This window comes from Canis aureus, chromosome 12, assembly GCF_053574225.1.
Source record: "Canis aureus isolate CA01 chromosome 12, VMU_Caureus_v.1.0, whole genome shotgun sequence".
NCBI lineage: Eukaryota > Metazoa > Chordata > Mammalia > Carnivora > Canidae > Canis > Canis aureus.
Genome location: NC_135622.1, coordinates 10,095,046 through 10,112,233, shown reverse-complemented (window position 1 = coordinate 10,112,233; position 17,188 = coordinate 10,095,046). Strand labels below are relative to the sequence as shown.

The following is a 17,188-nucleotide window of genomic DNA, read 5'->3' as shown; positions in this document are numbered from 1 at the left end:
GGTCAGTTGTTCAAGGGTATTGTTGAATGGTCAGTGTAGGGGACAAAAAACTTTCTCTACCCTCTTATGTTCTGTTCCCAGAGCCTGCAAATTAAACTGACAAAGACAGATTAATAGGAGAAAGGTTATAAGTCAATCGGAGAAGGACAAACATTATATGGCTTCACTCATATGGGGAATATAATAAATAGTGAAAGGGAATAAAGGGGAAAGGAGAAAAAAATGAGTGGGAAATATCAGAAAGGGAGACAGAATATGAGAGACTCCTAACTCTGGGAAACGACCAAGGGAGTAGTGGATGGGGAGGTGGGAGGGGGGATGGGGTGACTGGGTGATGGGCACTGAGGGGGGGCATTGACGGGATGAGCACTGGGTGTTATACTATATGTTGGCAAATCAAACTCCAATAAAAAAATATACAAAAAAAAAAAAAAACAGGAGAAAGGTTTATTTAGTCTGCACAATGGGATTTTCCAGAAAAGAAGTGAAAACCCAAAGAAGTAGTTAGGCCCAGAGGTTTACATACCACTTTAACAAAAGGTGTTGCGTGGTGGAAAAGTGACTAGACAAAGGAAAGCAAGGGGCAGTTTGGGCTTCTAGGGGCAATAAATTGTGGGAAGGTAACTAGGAAAAATGCATGATAGATAAAAGCTGTTTATTCAATCAGGTTTGTTATGAAGACTGAAGTTAGTGCTGTCTCCAGTGATAAGAGTCATCTCCAGTGATTAAAAGTATTCTCTTCCTGGTGCTAGAGAGGGAGACACTTCTACAAATGGAAATTTGTGCTTCCTTTACAAAGAAAAATTTATTCACTCCTTTTAGGCAGTAAGGCGAGGGCAGAGAGTTCCTCCTGTGTCTGCAATTTTTTAATTGCCTTCAGCTCAAAATAATCCTTAAGCCAAAGTGGCATGTTTTAGGGTGTCATATTCTGATTTCCTTCATCAGCTAAGGAGGTCCTGATTTCCAACAGGAAATTATGAAGTGGGAATAGATAAATTTAACATAAAATGAACACTTTTTAATGTCTGCCTAAATGAAAGAAAGCCCAATTTTATTTATGAATCTGCCTCTTACTCCCCTGTTCTAGTTCAAATGCTCAGTTCTTGGCCAGACTATTTCAAGAGTCTCTTGACTTATTTCTCTTTTCCATTATTTTCTCCTTCTAAGCCAGTCTATAAAACCTCATTAGATTACTTTTCTGTAAATATAACTGTCAAGGTGTCACTCTCCTGCTCAGAAGCCCTAACTGCTTCTCAATCCCTACAGGATAAAATCTAAACTTACTTTTTTATTTTCAAGGCTCTTTTCAATCTGATTCCCAATTTACCCATGCCATTCCTGTATCCCCTTATTCCCTTATCTGTATGTTCTGTTGCATTTAGATTAATTTACTCAGTGGTCCTTAACCATTGCATGCTCTTGACATGCATCATGCTCTTCACTTGGAACACACAACCTCTCTGTGTATATTAAGCACTTCTCTGCACTTCACGGACTGCTCGAGAAGCATCTCTCCTAACCTCCCCCCTCCTAATACTGCCAAGTGTTTATATTACTGCTTTAGCTCTTACATGTTACCTAAATCACTAATTATCTTATATGTGTCTATTTTTCACCTCTCCAGCTAAATTATAAGTTCTTCGTAAGAAAAAGCCATGTCTTATACTTCCCTGTCTGACCCTTGGTGCTTTTGCACTTGGAAAGTCGACCCTTTTCCAGCACTTAATGTTGGATGCTGATTCAGAGACAAAAAAGCCCTCTTTCATTAGGGATCCCTCATGCAACACCTCTGATTGGTGGTTCCAATTACAGGAAGCTCACATGAGAAGCCACCCTGCATTTGTTTTCACTCCATTAGGAAATTCTTTGTGTTAATTCAACATTTTGTCCTATGACCCATTAAGTAAAGCTACTTTGAAAGCAATTTAATTAAAACCCTTGTGATTTTGCAAGACTGCCAAAAATGCTAGTAGCTCTAAGCAGACCTATGACTTATAAAATGCAGCATTTTCAGATATCAGCATAGCAGTGGAGGAGCTCAGCAACTCAGACTTGTTCAAAGATGAAGTTCTGAGAAGTTCCTCCTACATTGGCTGAGGTCACTTGGCTGGTAGACAGATTTTGCAAATACAGCTTACTGTCAAAAAAGCTGCAACATCTAAAATACAGCCTCTTCTTCCCCACACATATACACACATACACCCTCTCTTTCTTTGCCTAAATAAATATAATAGCAACCTGGGTGTGCCAGTACAGCCCAAGCAATTACCGTTAAAAACAGAAATTACCACTTTAGAGCATCTAAAGTTCTTGGTTCTCCAAATGAAAAGTTACCCTGTTTGAAGCTAAGTTTTTTTTTGCACCCAGAAAAGTCATTTTCCCAGCAAAGATAAAGAGCTTACAATTCACCAAAGATAAATGGAGTTGCAGTAAACAATACAAAGAGATAGAAGACCTCAAGGAGTTTTATAATCTACTTAAAGGGGGAAGAAAATATAAGATTTTTAAACTCAAGTTCAAGTGCCAGGAGAGATGTATACATTGGAAACAGTGGTAATTCATTGAAGAAAGGATAACTTGGGTGGAAGGGGAAAGACAGGTCCAGAAAGACTTCAGAGAAGATTTCTTAAAAGATACTCAAATTGATCGTTATACATAAAATTACCATCCGGTTCAGCAATTCCACTCGTGGGTATGTAACCCCCAATACAGGTAACAGGTGCAAAGAAAAACCTGTACACAAATATTCATATTAGTACTACTCACAAGAGCCAAAAGGTAGACACAACACAAATGTCCATCAACAGATGAATGGATAAACAAAATATTTATATCCATAGAGTGAATATTATTTACCCATAAGGTGAAATGATGTGCTGATATATTCTACAACATGGTCACCCATGTTCATACCTTGAAAATATTATGCCAAGTGAATGAAGCCAGACACAAAGGCAACAGATTGCATGATTCCATGTATGAGAAATATCTATAATAGGCAAATCTATAAAGACAGGAAATTTAGTGGTTTCCAGGGGATGGGATTGGTGATGGAGGTGGGGAGTACTACTTAATGGGCCCAGGGTTTCCTCTTGGGATGATGAAAATGTTCTGGAACTAGGTAGTGACAATGCTTATCAATTAGTCAATAATAAACACATACCTATAGTTGACACAGGGATGGAGGCAGAACATCGCAGGAAGAGGGAATAGCACACAAAACTGCCAGGTAAGGGCCTTCAGGATAGTTGAGGTGACTGGTGCCAATAGCATCCTCCAGTTATCGTGACAACCGAAATGCCTCTACACATTTCCAACTACCCCCCCCCCCCCAAGAACAAGGGGCTATGTCTATAGTCAAGAACTGCTGATTTAAGGTTGGTAAGAACTTTCTTTTTTTTTTTTAATGATTTTATTTATTTATTCATGAGAAACACAGAGACAGAGGCAGAGACACAGGCAGAGGGAGAAGCAGGGTCCATGCAGGGATCCCAGTGGGGAACCTGATCCCAGGACCCCGGGATCATGACCTGAGCCGAAGGCAGATGCTCAACCACTGAGCCACCCAGGTGTCCCTGTTAAGAACTTTCTAAATTAAATGTAAATATGCTCTTCTTGATTAACAGGGTATTTAAATTAGAACTGCTTTCCAAAGGAGGAGCCTTTGGCTCAAGGTCATTAAAAATAGGCAGGGCATTACTCCAGCTCCTTATTAGCTGTGCTATTGTATGTCTGCATAGAATAGGCCGATTGACCACTTAGGAGTTATTACTCTAGTAGGTATGGCATGTACTGAAATTCAGGAAATTGTATTAAAATATGGGTGGAAGGTAGTTTGTTATGTCAAGATAAAATGTCTTTATGATATTTTATTTAAAGATAATCTTATAGCAACACAAATTTGGAATGTGTCCCGGTTTTATGAGATGCTTAAAACGAATTTCATGAGCCACTCTGAAAAAAATTAAATGTTACACATATTGAAGCATTTCTTTGGGATTCTATCCATCAAGTTATAATAGATTCTGTTGGTTAGAACGGGGCAAGCCCTTCCCAAACCACATTTTCTGACCAAAATATTTCACAGGGGGCCCAGATGGGAGGGAACGGCAAGGTTCACCTCCACCTAGAAAGGCACTTGTGAAAAGGGCAGTCCACCAATATATTAGTTAGAAAGAAGCCTCGGGCTCTTTGAAATACACTTTACATCACAAATTCAGCTTGAAAGATAATATCCACTCTTATTTGTTAAGGTATGACATTGTTCAGAAGTCCTTTATTCCCTTCTTGATTACCAGGATATTTGAATTAGAATCTTTTTTCTTTTTTAAGATTTTACTTATTTATTTATGAGAGATACAGAGAGAAAGAGAGGCAGAGACAGAGGCAGAGGGAGAAGCAGGATCCATGCAGGGAGTCCGATGCAGGGAGCCTGATGCAGGACTCCATCCCGGGATCACGACTTGAGCCGAAGGCAGACACTCAACTGCTGAGCCATCCAGACGACCCTAGAATCTTTTTTCAAGGGAATATCTCAGCTCATTGATTCAAGATCTTTAGAAACCTGCATCAAAGAATGGGAAAAAGGAAAGAAAGAGAAAGAAGAAGTAAGGGATGGGAAAAGAGGAGGTAGAGAATAAGGGAGAAAGTTGTTTAAGCAATTGTAATTTGCCAGCACAAATATATATCCCTGTAGATATGAACATGCTTTCCTCCTAACAGACACTACTCTTGTGGATCCAAACCCCCACAATTTGTGTAAGCACTAACATTCATCTACACACACTCACACACATCCCTGTGAGAGACTGAAAAAAACAATCATTTAGCATGTAATTATGGCACTTTTTTCAGATGTCAGCCATTATTCAATTATCTTGGTGCTACCCAAGGCACAAGGCACAAGCTCCTCCTTTCTGTTATCTCTACTAGATCAGCTCTACCAAGGTCCATTCTCCACCATTGACCTTCCTAATTTCCTCCACCCACTGTTATCTTCTGGCCCCCAAAATGCAACTTCCTCTATGTCCCTCACCTAGTTAATAATCCCACCTTCCCCGATTCCTCCCAGCACCTCTTAATTATACCATCTAATGGCTTTTTCTAGTCCTCACCTTCTTAGCCATTCTGCAGCATTGAGTCTTTCAGTAATCAAGAAATATTATTTTAAAAGATTTTATTTATTTATTTGAGATGGGGGAAGGGTAGAGGGAGAGGCTCCATGCTTAAGGCAGTCTGCTGGAGATTCTCTCTCTCCCTTTCCTTGTGTTTCTACTCTTTCTTCTAAAGGATCCTCAAGGCTTGTTGATTTGACTTCCTTAGTATCTCTGGAATCTGTGTGCTCTGTTCACACCAGTCTCATTTGGTTCAGGTATGTAAAGTTCATTTGAATCACTGCAATTGTTGTTGAGCTAGAGTCTATCTGCTTTCTAAACCAATCAGCTAACCCATGTTACTTCCCCTTTCTAAAACCATCAATGGTTTTCCATTTCCTCCTCCTTCGGGCCTCTCCCATCACTTTTTGGGTCTTGATTCTCCAATGGGAATCAGTTTATGCACCAATTTCTCCAAGAAACTTCTCTTGTCTCAGCTGAATATCCTCTCCCTCTCCTTTGTTGCCTGAAGAACTGTCATCTCTTACAATACTTACTTATTTTGCCTTTAGTAGGGCTATTTATTTATTTGCTGTAATTCATAAGTTCCATAAGTGCAGGAAATGTGACTTATTCATCTTAGTATACTACAGAGGATTCAGCCCAATAGTTGGTACTCAATAAATGTTTGTTGAATGAATGATTGAGCTCATGTTTGGTTCAAAATATACTTTATCATCGTGTGTTTTTTTCTTTTCAAGTAGTTAAAAGAGAAACCCACAACATATTAATTCAAAAAATTTTGTATCATTCATTTCTGCTAGCAGAAAAACACTGACAGTCAAATACTGACATCTATTTGTGATAATCAATTTAGAAATTGTAATGAAATTCAAAAACAAATTTATTATAATCAAGGTATATAAAACCATTTACTAGTTATAACAAAGAGCAAAAAGACCTTTGAGTTTTCAATCATGGTCACAAAACAGGATTCTAAATTAAAGCAAGACCAGCAATCTGTTGTGACTATTCGATTTATAGAATAATTTAAAAAATAAGAATGGGGAGAGTTGACCTTCACAACTCTACCCTTCTAGATAATTTTTCCTTGTTCCCTAATTTGGGACAACTTTGCCTTCTCTTAGGCAGGTATAAAGCTTAAGAGAACTGTGGGGGATTGGCATCACCTGTCCACAATTGTCCCCATTGCAGCAGGTCTGTTTCTACAGCTGCATCGAGGGAGATATGTCTGTGGTGTCGTGGCAGGAAACACAGGACGGGTTTTTTTTTTCCCCTAAGAAAATGATGCTGTAAATGAGGCTAATTATATCAAAATAAAGCTGTTAATGGTCCTTTTATATTACATTTTGGGTTAAATGACTTTTGGGATCTAGCCTGGTAAACTAGCCATATAATGGTTTGGGCAAATGGATTTTGAATTCCTATCAACATATCAACTTTTGAAATACTCTCTTTCTTCACATTTTTAAGCAACTAGAAAAGAATACTCTCCTTTAATTTTGTCCTATTGGCCTTGCAAAATGGCTTTTGATCCTGTGGCTTCTGTCCTGGGGTGTGGAAGATATTATAAATAACACATACCATTTGCTGAATCACAGTTGAAACCTCATAAAAGTGGCATTTCTTAGAAAGTAAGAAAAATAAGACAAAAATGAAACTGTATAAGTCACTGAAGATAATTTTTGAAATGTTCTTTCTAAGATTTATTGCCATCGTATGCTGTTTGTGCAAAGAAAAATTTATTCCTTACACAGTTCACTTGAAACCTATGTTGCTGTTCTCATCTGCCCAGAAATAATAAACTAACAGGTTGGAGGAACCCTCAGAGATCATCTGGTCCAATGCCCTTACTTTGCCTACAATGAAATTGCTTCAGTTTTATTTTTATCATAAATTCTATATGCCATGAATGTTCTGAATGCTTCCTATGGGTTCCAAATGTAGCCTATTGGGTTTTATATTGAACCAGCTTTGTTTATAAAACTGTAGGGGGAATTAAAACATGGTAACTCTGTGGATAATGCCAGACAGAAAATGGTATTAGAATCAACTCTATAAATTGGAATTCTGGATATAAAAGACCAGAGACTGAAAAGTTTAAATTAAGACTCTGCATGCTGGAAGAATAAATGGGAGAGGCACCCAACAGCAATGGCTTAATTCCCAGACTCCTTGGCACTTTGGAGATGCACTTACTCTTTCATGTAACGTTTTGCAAATTAGCTTAGTAATTTGAGCAAATGGTCAGAGGCCTCTCTGTAAGAATTTTCTTTGTGGTTAAGAATCTCTTTGTCCAAAAACATTTCCCTTCCTCAGGCCCCCAGAATTGTGGATTTGTTATGGCACAGGAAAGCTGTGAGCAGGGATACCTGGTTACACAGGGGAGTTGTCTTTTGGGGGTCTTTTTGTGATACAGGAGGGTCAGGGATACTTCTAGAGAGGGCAGTGGAGTCTTTGTCAGGTGGTGAAAAGGACGTAGAGATACAGAAAGATGGCAGAAAAGTCTCTTATGTGTTGATCCAGTTAGAAAGAAAACTTGAATGACAAAATAGCCTTGGTATCAAACTCATTAATTTATTCTTTGACCAGATCAGTTCTACCTTTATCCAAATTATAAATTGAGATTCCTTGTAATGTTTTGTTTCTAATAAGAATTATATTGAGGACTGTTCAAAAAGACTTGAAAACCATTGATCTATTTGATTCCTTCAATTTAAATCAATTAAAAGACATTAATTAAGCACCTGCTACAATTTTGTGAATTATGCTAGTTTCTGGGTTTAGAAAGATGGATAAGACATCCTTCCTGTTCTTTAGAAGTTTATCATCTTCTGGGAGAGACAGACTCATCAATCACCACAGCAGAGGTGATAAGAGCTATGGGAACACAGATGAAGGAGCAATTAATTCAGCCTGAGAGACCAAATAAAGCTATAAAAAGGTCATGTTTGAGTCAGACTTTAACTCTGTTAGAAGTTTGTCAGGTGGACAAATAGGAAAGGAGTACTCAAGGGCAAATATGCCTGGTGTCGTTGGAGTTAGCAGCCTGCCAGGAAGTGGGAGACACCAGAGGTGCTCTAGAGGGGGATCCTGGGGCCAGGCTGGGAGCTGCAGTGGGCAACGTGTTAAGTCATCATTGGTTGTTGATACTATTGTTTTAAGAAGGGTGGATGGAAGGATCAGATCTATGCTTTGAATATGCAACTTTAGAAACAATATGGAGGGTAGAGCCTAGTTGAGAAGCCTGAAGAATCTAATTGGAGGAAGATGAGAGCCTGGATTCTCAGCAGGTCTGGATGAGAGAGAACAAGCACAAGAAATGCTCGCAGGTAGAATTGGTTGGCTTGGTGATAAACTAGATGTGAAAGATAAAGAAGAAAAGGAGCCAAAATGGAGTCTTTGAGTTCTTTCTTGGGAAGAAGGAGGGTATGGTTCTATTACTCTGTCTGTAAAGCATAGAAACTCAGCTTGGGCGAAGTGATAAAAATGTTAGCCCAAGAATACAAATTTGGGTCAAGATACCAAACTGAAAAGCAGCTGGGCATTTAGAACAGAAGAACTAGATACTATCTAAATTCATTCTTTCTCTTGATCTCCCTCTCTCCTACATATACACTCTGGTTTTTTCTGTGTCAATTTTTCCTCTAATGTCTGCTTTTTTAAAAATACTTTTGTTGGGCATCTGAGTGACTTAGTGGTTGAGCATCTGCCTTTGGCTCAGGTTGTGATCCCGGGGTCCTGGGATGGAGTCCCGCATCGGGCTCCCTGCAGGGATCCTGATGGAACCATCACCACAGTTAATACAGTAACATATCAATCACTCTCCAGTTTTCTGTATGCCTCTTTGTAACTTCTCTCTCCCACTCCATTCTGTTTCTCCTCACCCTCCTCTTCCTGGCTATCGACTGATCTGACTTCTGTCGCTCTAGATTAGTTTACATTTTTAAGAGTTTTGTGTAAATGGAATCATATAGTAGCTACTTATTTTTGCCTAGCTTCTTTCACTCAGATTGGTTCATGCTGTTGTATCTTTAGTTCATTCCTTTTTTATCGCCGAGTAGTATTCCATCACCCCTGCCTTTTTCTGTTAATTTCACTCTTTCACTACAACTCTGCTACCTCATGGGGAAGGAAGCCTGGCTCACACAAGTCCCAGGGTTCACCTTTAATGGCTGTTTCCACCAAGAACTGCCCGATTCTTGTTCTGGTCCCAAGTTCAGACATGCCTAAGAAGGTCTTTGATTGAGTTACATACTCACCTCTGGGCCAAAGAGCTGTGGTTAGAAGGGCAGGGACACATTACAAACATGGCAAAGCGACGAGAATCTTCTGAATGCTTTTGACTCCAGCTTTCAGCCCACATGGGAACATCCTTCTGACTTCCTTCCTTGTCCTTCAGGTTTTGAATTTGTGAAGTGCATTATACTAGGATCCTTTTCAAATGAATCAAATATTGAATGTAAAAACCAAATCCTAAAAGGAAAGCTCCTGTATAAATTTAGAGTAGAGAAGCTCTTTCTAACTATGATACAAAATCTGGAAAGTATTAAGTAAAATATTTAAGAATTAAATTCCATAAAAATTAAAATCTTTGCTTAGCAAAAAACTCCTTGAAGAGAGTAAAAATACAAATGACAAATTGGGAGCAAATTATTTGTAATTCATCTCACAAAGTTCAATGTCCTTCATATTTTAAGAGAAGCACAAGTACAAATTACAACAAAATATCATTTTTCACTATCAACTTAGTAAAAATAAGTGTATTATAAGTAAGTGTATTAATGTATGGTATTAGCAAGGAATTTGTAATTCATCTCACAGACAAAGTTCAATGTCCTTCATATTTTAAGAAAAGCACAAGTACAAATTACAACAAAATATCATTTTTCAATATCAACTTAGTAAAAATAAGTGTATTATAAGTAAGTGTATTAATGTATGGTATTAGCAAGGAAAGAGGAAATGGGCATTCTCATACACTGCTCTTGCAAGTCAGTTGGTGACACTCATGGGTAATAACAATCAGAACTGGTTATTCATTGCAGTACTGTTTGCTATGGCAAGAAATTGGCAACAACCTAAATGTCCACCAATAGGGGATTGGTTATATACACTATGGTACATCTATATAGTAGAATACTTTGTAATTGTAAAAAGAATATGAGAGTACTTCTTATGATTTGAATTGAAAGATTTCGAAGATGGATTATGAAGTTAAAAAAAGTTGGCTGCAAAATAATATGTAGAGCATGCTCTCATTTGTGTAGAAAGGAAGACATTGCATTGTAAATTTGTATTTGCTTGTGCATATATCTAAAATCTCTGGAAGAATCCACAGGAAATATTGATATGGTGGCCATTATGGGGAGGTAAGATGGAACTGAATACATTGAGGACATGGATAGAAAACAGACATTGATATATACAAATTTATTTAACTTTGAATCTTATAAATGTATTATCTACTTACAAGATTAAGTGATTTTTGAAAAATTCTATTGCTTGTCTTAAATTGAACCAAGCTATTTTCTTCTAAGCTTTTCTTCTAAGAAAAGTTTAACCTTCAGATTTATCTTAGTTCAGCAAACCAGAATGTTTCCCTTAGGTTTGGCTTCCTGATTTTGGTTTAAGTCCCTGATAGCTACTCCTCTAGACCATACTGATACACATATTAACAAGCACACTGGGGGTACACACTATACATCAACATGTGTAGACACTCATCTAGGCCGCATACACAGAACTCAAAAATAGAGTTGAGGGGCAGCCCTGGTGGCTCAGCGGTTTAGCTGAGCTGCCTTCAGCCCAGGGCATGATCCTGGAGATCCGGGATTGAGTCCCACATCGGGCTCCCTGCGTGGAGCCTGCTTCTCCCTCTGCCTGTATCTCTGCCTCTCTCTCTCTCTCTCTCTGTGTGTGTGTGTCTGAATAAATAAATAAAATCTTAAAAAAATAATCAAAAAATAGAGTTGAGTGAGTGGGCATCTCTACAGAGGAAAAATTCAGAATCTCAGAATCTGTGGAGGTGTGATTTGGAAGGTAACTAGAAGAGAAAGCTGAGGGATGATGGGCTCAATAGAAATAGAACTCTGTCCCTTCATATCTGATGCACAATTACTACAGGTGCCTGTGAGAAGACAATCTTCTCTGACCCAGCAGATCTCTGAGCTGAGTCACCTGGTTCTGCAGCATGGTGGGAGCTCATCCAAGAGTGCCCAGCTGGCCCCACCCTGATGAGTCTACATTCTGCATGCTCTTTAATTTAAAGCACATCCACAGAGTTCAAGGCCAACCAAAAACCTTCTGGGCATACCAAGACCTATTATGATCTCTCCACCCTTTACTCCTGATAACCAGAGCTAAGACCAGAAGAGAATGCCCACTTTAATGGCCCCATTTAGGGAGGTGAAGAGATCACTGTGGCATTGCGCCAGGTTCAAATGGAGGACTCCTCCCTTCAGATTTCCTTTGTTGGCTTTAAGGCCTCTGGGGCTAGACTCCTCATTCCTGGCTCAGTTACAGGGTATGTCTCTTTGAAGCCTCCAACTCATTTTCTGAAACGTCTCCCTCACGTCACCACTGGAACATGTTCTCAGTCGGGTGCTTTGCTTACAGTAGAGTGTGATCTCAGTCCTGTTCCAGAATGCATCCAGCTAATATGAGAAGCTCTGGCATATAGAGTTTTAGGTTCCTCATGATAGATCTGTTAGGAGGAAAAATAGGAGAATGAATAATTGCTAATATTTATTGAGCTCTTAGTATGTGCTAAACAACTTGCATACATTAATTAATTTCACCTTCACTATTATCTTATACTTCTTATGTGCTGCTATTACCCCATTTTACAGATGAAGAAATTGAGGCTCAGAGGTTAACTGAGTTGCCTGTGTTTGGAAAGTTGATGAGAAGGAAACCAGCATTTGAACTCACATCTGTACGACCCCAGATGTTTGACTTTTAAGAATCATGCTTCACCCCAGATCATGCATGTGAAAGTACTCTGCAAACTCAGGTTCTGCATGCTTGACTTCTTGTTACTATGGAATGTGCTAACAGCTAGCAATTATTGAGTCCTTATAATGTGCCACATAGTTCACATATATTACCTCATTTAATCTTGACCGCAACCCTTCGAATTTCTCACTGTCCACACAGGGTGTCCTTGCCCAGGGTAACACAGACAATGCACTTGGACCACTGGCAGTCTGACACTAACGCCTGCTCTTCTCACCACTGCTCTATGCCGTCTTCCCCAAAACTCAAAGAAAAATATTCAATGAGGTGGTATTATTTCTGATTGGAAGCAAATGGAGAAGTGCAATATCCCTGGCTTGTTGCAGCTCAACTCTGGAACTTGTGCAGATCCACTTCGAGAAAGACAGAGGGGTATGTAGTCCAAATCTTGGCCAAGTATCTTTCTAATTCCATCAGTTATGTGTCTAGTTACTCAGTGCTCTATATGCTTTCCATAAGACTGCTAAGGATCAAGTAGCTGGCATGGCTGTTAATTTAAGCAATGCTCTCCTTTCCTCTCCCCCTGGTAGGTCATTTGTCCCATCAAACAGGTTGACATGTCTTTTTTTTCCTGTGGGATTTCTTCTGCCTTCCCACGGAAGAGACTTAAAGTAAGCAAAAGAATTGATTGCCAGCAAATTAAAAGGCTTCAATCTGTCATTTCTCTGCTCCTCGGTCTTCTGCCTCCCACCCAGAATAATAACAAGGGCGTTGTTGAGTACAAGGGTGGCAGACTGGTGTTTCTTTCCCAAGCCACCTGGTTTTGCAGTTTGTCCTTATACCTGGGGACCTGGAAATGCGGGATAGAATTCTCTACTCCAGAAGCACTTCTATTTCTTAAGGGATTGTTGAGGCTCTCTCACTCAGGAGAAAAGGCTAAAGCATATACTGTGAGTTCCTGGAACAGAAAAAGTACATTTCACTCCATTTGCATCCTCAGCAGCTGGAAGAGTGCCTGGCTTCTGTGCAAACCTACCCTCAACTCAATTGTGCACTAATAAACCAGCCTCCACCCTCCCAGGAAACCACATTCAACTGTTCTAAGGAAATGGTTCTATTTGTTCTCCATGTGCCACAAAAGTTCAGTTTAGGCACATATATGAATTTCATAACCCACACAATTACTCCTGTATAATCTCAGATTAGGCAGAGGGACAGGAGTAGGGAGGGCGAGAGTGTGAGAAACAAGAGAGATGCTGTTTTTCCTTCTTCAAATCTACAAAATTCTTCTCCTTATTCTAAAGTCACAGGGTCGGCATAGCGTATACATCTCTCACACTGGAGGCTTCTTGAAGACCGGGACTACTTTGTATTCACCTATACCTCCCACAGTGCTTTGCACATAGCACTTGCTTAGTATTTATTTGCTGAATGAATGCAATTTGTAAATTTAGAAAACACTATTCCAGTTAAGGAGGGCTTATCATTTTTCTTAGAACTTCCTCTCTGCCATCAAAATTTCTACAGATCTGGGACACCTAGGTGCCTCAGTGGTTGAGGTTGAGATCCCAGGACACTGGGATCGAGTCACCATGTCCGGCTCCCTGCAGAGAAGCCTGCTTCTCCCTCTGCCTATGTCTCTCTCTCTCTCTCTCTCTCTCTCTGTGTGTGTCTAGTGAATAAATAAATAAAATATTTAAAAATGTTTTCTACAGATCTAACAGTGCTAATATCTGGTCCTGTGCAAAACTCCTGCTATGTGCCAGGCACCCTTCCAGCTGCCGAGGATACAATCGGGATGCAATCTACTTCCTCTGATCCAGGAACTTACTGTCTACACTTTAGCTTTTTTCTTCCTGAGGGAGGAGTCCCAGCTACCCCTCAAGGAATCGGGGTGCTTCTGGAGTACTGAATTCATTATCACATGTCCAGGTCCCCAGGTATAGGCACAAGCTGCAAAACCAGGTGATTCGGAAAAAGAAACACCAGCCCTCCATGCTTATGCTCAACAACGTCCTTGTTATTGTTCTGGGCGGAAGGCAGAAGACCAAGGATCAGAAAAAATGGCAGATGAAGCCTTTTAATTTGCTGGCAATTAATTCTTTCACTTACTTTAAATTAAAATGTTCAGCCTTTCCCAGCCACTCATCAACAACTGTTAACATCAGTGTCTTTTCAGCATTGGAAGGCTTAGAGTACAAACAGCCCATTACCTTGCAATGAAAGATAAATTGTAGAACCTTGATTAAGCAGAATGCTCTGGAAATGAGCCTTACTGGTTCACTGATTCTTCTACATATCAAAGACTTCGCCAGAAAACTTTTTTTTTTTTTTACTTTTAGCATTCATTCATTCATTTGCTCATTCCACCAATTAACGTAACAGTGGGGGTAAGAGCATTCTTTGGAGCCAAACTGCCTGCATGCAACCCCAGCTCCATCACTTGGTTACCTTGGGCAGCTTGCTACCCTCTCTGTGCTTCTGTCTCCCCATTTATAAAATGGAAATGGTAATGGTACTTATTTCATAGCATATTTACAAAAACTCGATAGACTAACATACTGGTCCATACAAACCTATCTCCTTTGAAGTGGCTGCCTTTGCCTTCTATAATATGATAAACTATATATTTTTTATTTCATCCTCTTCCTATTGAGGCGTGTTAGGTTGTTTCCACTTTTATTACTGATGCAAACACCAAAATGAACATCCTTATTAGTTAGGTTACAGGTGTAACCGTACAGCAAAGAAATCCAAAAATACAGCGATTCAAATAAGACAGTAGTTGAATGTTCCTGTTGTAAGTGTCCACAGAGAGGCTGGCGATGTGGAACAGACATATAGCTCTGTTCCCTGAGGTCATCAGAGATATAGGTACTGGGGCAGCTCTTCCATCCTCAGGGGTGGCTCCCACCTGTGGCTGGTGCAGTTGATGCCATTTCCCACACAGGAGGAGAGAGTGGGGTGCAGCTGTATCTCTATAAAGAATGTGGTACTGATGTTACTCATATCACTTTCACTCACTGTCCAGGAGCAGGATGCAATCACATGTGCCCCCCAGCTGCAACGGGTACTGGGGGATGTGGGTGTTACCTGGGTGACCATTTGCCCAGATAAATCTTGGCATCTTATTACAGAAGGAAAAAGGTGGAGGAGGAGGAGGAGGAGGAGAGAAGGAGTGGAAGGAGAAAGAGAAAAAGGAGAAAAAGAAGGAGGAAAGGATAGATATTGGAGTTGTAGGATTTGGAGCTGGAGGGTAGACATGAAAGCATGGCACCAAGTGGGAGAATTAGCCAGCCAAACAAACCAATAACCAACATGATTATGTTCTAGGGCCAACCTACTAGTTCAAAGTGCTTTCACATGATAATTTTGTTTGATCTTGCCAGAAATTCTCTCAGACAGGCAGAGAAGGTATAGGCACAGAAAGAGAAGACAATTGCTCAAAAGCACTCAGCAAGGTTGGGTGGAGGAAAAGGTTGGGACGGGGGAAGCCAACGTTCTCTAAGGAAGGGACAACAGATGGAAGAAAGCTACCGGAATGTCAATTTTCATTTGCTTCAAAGGAAAGTTCTTGCTCAGGAGGCAGGGAGTCCTTGTTCCACATGTGTCCACATGTGCCAGCTGTTGTTGCACTGCAGGGCAAGAAAGCTCTAGAGGAGACCGAAGAGCAGGAATGGGGGGTCCTTACACATGATGAACTTAGGTTTCTCCCACCCCTAGTGTCTCTGGTTTTAGGAAGAAATTTCACCAGTTGGTCATTAGCTTATCCTCCAAGTCTCAAGGCAAGGAATGGCACTGTGAACTCCCTGCTGTCCAGGTGGGTGCTGCCTGCTGGGCCTCCCCTGATGCCCCACCCTCACCCTCACCCTCAGACTCATTCCCTCCCTGCAACCCTGGTGCTCGGTATAGCCTGGTCTCGCCTGAACACCACCGTGTGCTGCTGGAAAAGCACCCAGCACACTCTCTGGAGAACTCATGCTACTAGGAGTACCCTGGCCAGTTTGCCCAGGGCTCATGGCTGCCTCTACACCCCAGATCTACTGACTCAAAATCTGCATTTAACACCGATGTGTATGCACATTCAAGTATTGGGATCCCTACTCTCGGGCACCCTTTGCTCCTGCACAAGCCCTACAGGCAGGTGACCCTAGATACGGAGGCAAGGCTGTAAGATGAAGCCCGGTCGACTTGGCTTCCTTAAAGGGGCCACAAACAGGCTCTGTTGGTAGCAGGCTCCCTCCTATAGGCCCCCACACCCACCCTCAAGCCTGCCTGGGCTTGGGGAGGGGAATACTAGGAAGTCACACTCAAGATCAGATTTTCACATAAGCAGCTGAACTTCAGATTGTACACACCGCCCTTGACAAAGAGAGAATAAGGCTTCCTGTAAGGCACCAGCAAGTCTTACACTCACAGCGGGGTGACAGGCCCCAGGGAATGACGAAACCCACAGAGCTATGATGACATAGCATGTAGGTCAAATATATAATGTGGGTTTTTCTTGGACCCGTGTCTGATCTCTTGATGTATACCTTGGTTTCCTTTAGTGCAGTCTTGGGGATATTTATGTTCATGGCTCCTCTAATTTGAGAACCAGGTTCTTGCAGTCGTGGTGATGTTTGTGCTTTAAAGAGACAGAGAAAGAGAGAGAGAGAGAGAGAGAGAGAGAGAAAGTAGAAAACAACACAGTTCCTACAGGTTCCTCTGCATGCACCGCAAGATTGTGAAATTCTCCCTCCCAGAGTTCCCAGTGATATTGTTTGGGGTTGAGAAGTTTGTCCTGCCAAGGACTGGGTTCAGTGGTTGCTCTTATGGTTTGCTAAATAAAGAGCCGAGCCTCAACGTGAACCCCCTGGACTAACGTCAAGGAATTTGGCAGCCAAAGCAGGTGCGGTGACCCCAGCCATGGCCCTTCTCACGGCTGCTCTGAACCCTGGCCAGCCAGAGTTGTCTGCTACTTACCTGTCCCTTTGTAGCTACTGAGGGCAAGAGACAAAGACTTGTCCACTTCTCAAAGTCAATCTCTCTCAGGTGAAGAGATGACTTATGAGCAGGAGGACAGAAGAGTTTGATTTTAGTTTTTTAAAGAGTCTACTTTATTCATGAGAGACACA

General features: G+C 40.8%; 1 protein-coding gene across 2 annotated transcripts in view; it reads left to right on the top strand.

Moving 5' to 3' along the window:
• The window catches only part of LOC144280549 (uncharacterized), a 107,932-nt gene extending 94,291 nt beyond the window's left edge, over positions 1 to 13,641 (top strand). Inside the window, exon 6 of one of the 2 annotated variants that reach the window (XM_077842698.1) lies at positions 12,273 to 13,641. In XM_077842698.1, coding sequence (XP_077698824.1) covers positions 12,273 to 12,326 — 54 coding nt within the window. In that variant the 3' untranslated portion in view covers positions 12,327 to 13,641. The remainder of the gene's footprint in view (positions 1 to 12,272) is intronic. The other variant, XM_077842700.1, reaches the window with a different exon arrangement.
• Positions 13,642 to 17,188: the final 3,547 nt, after the last annotated feature.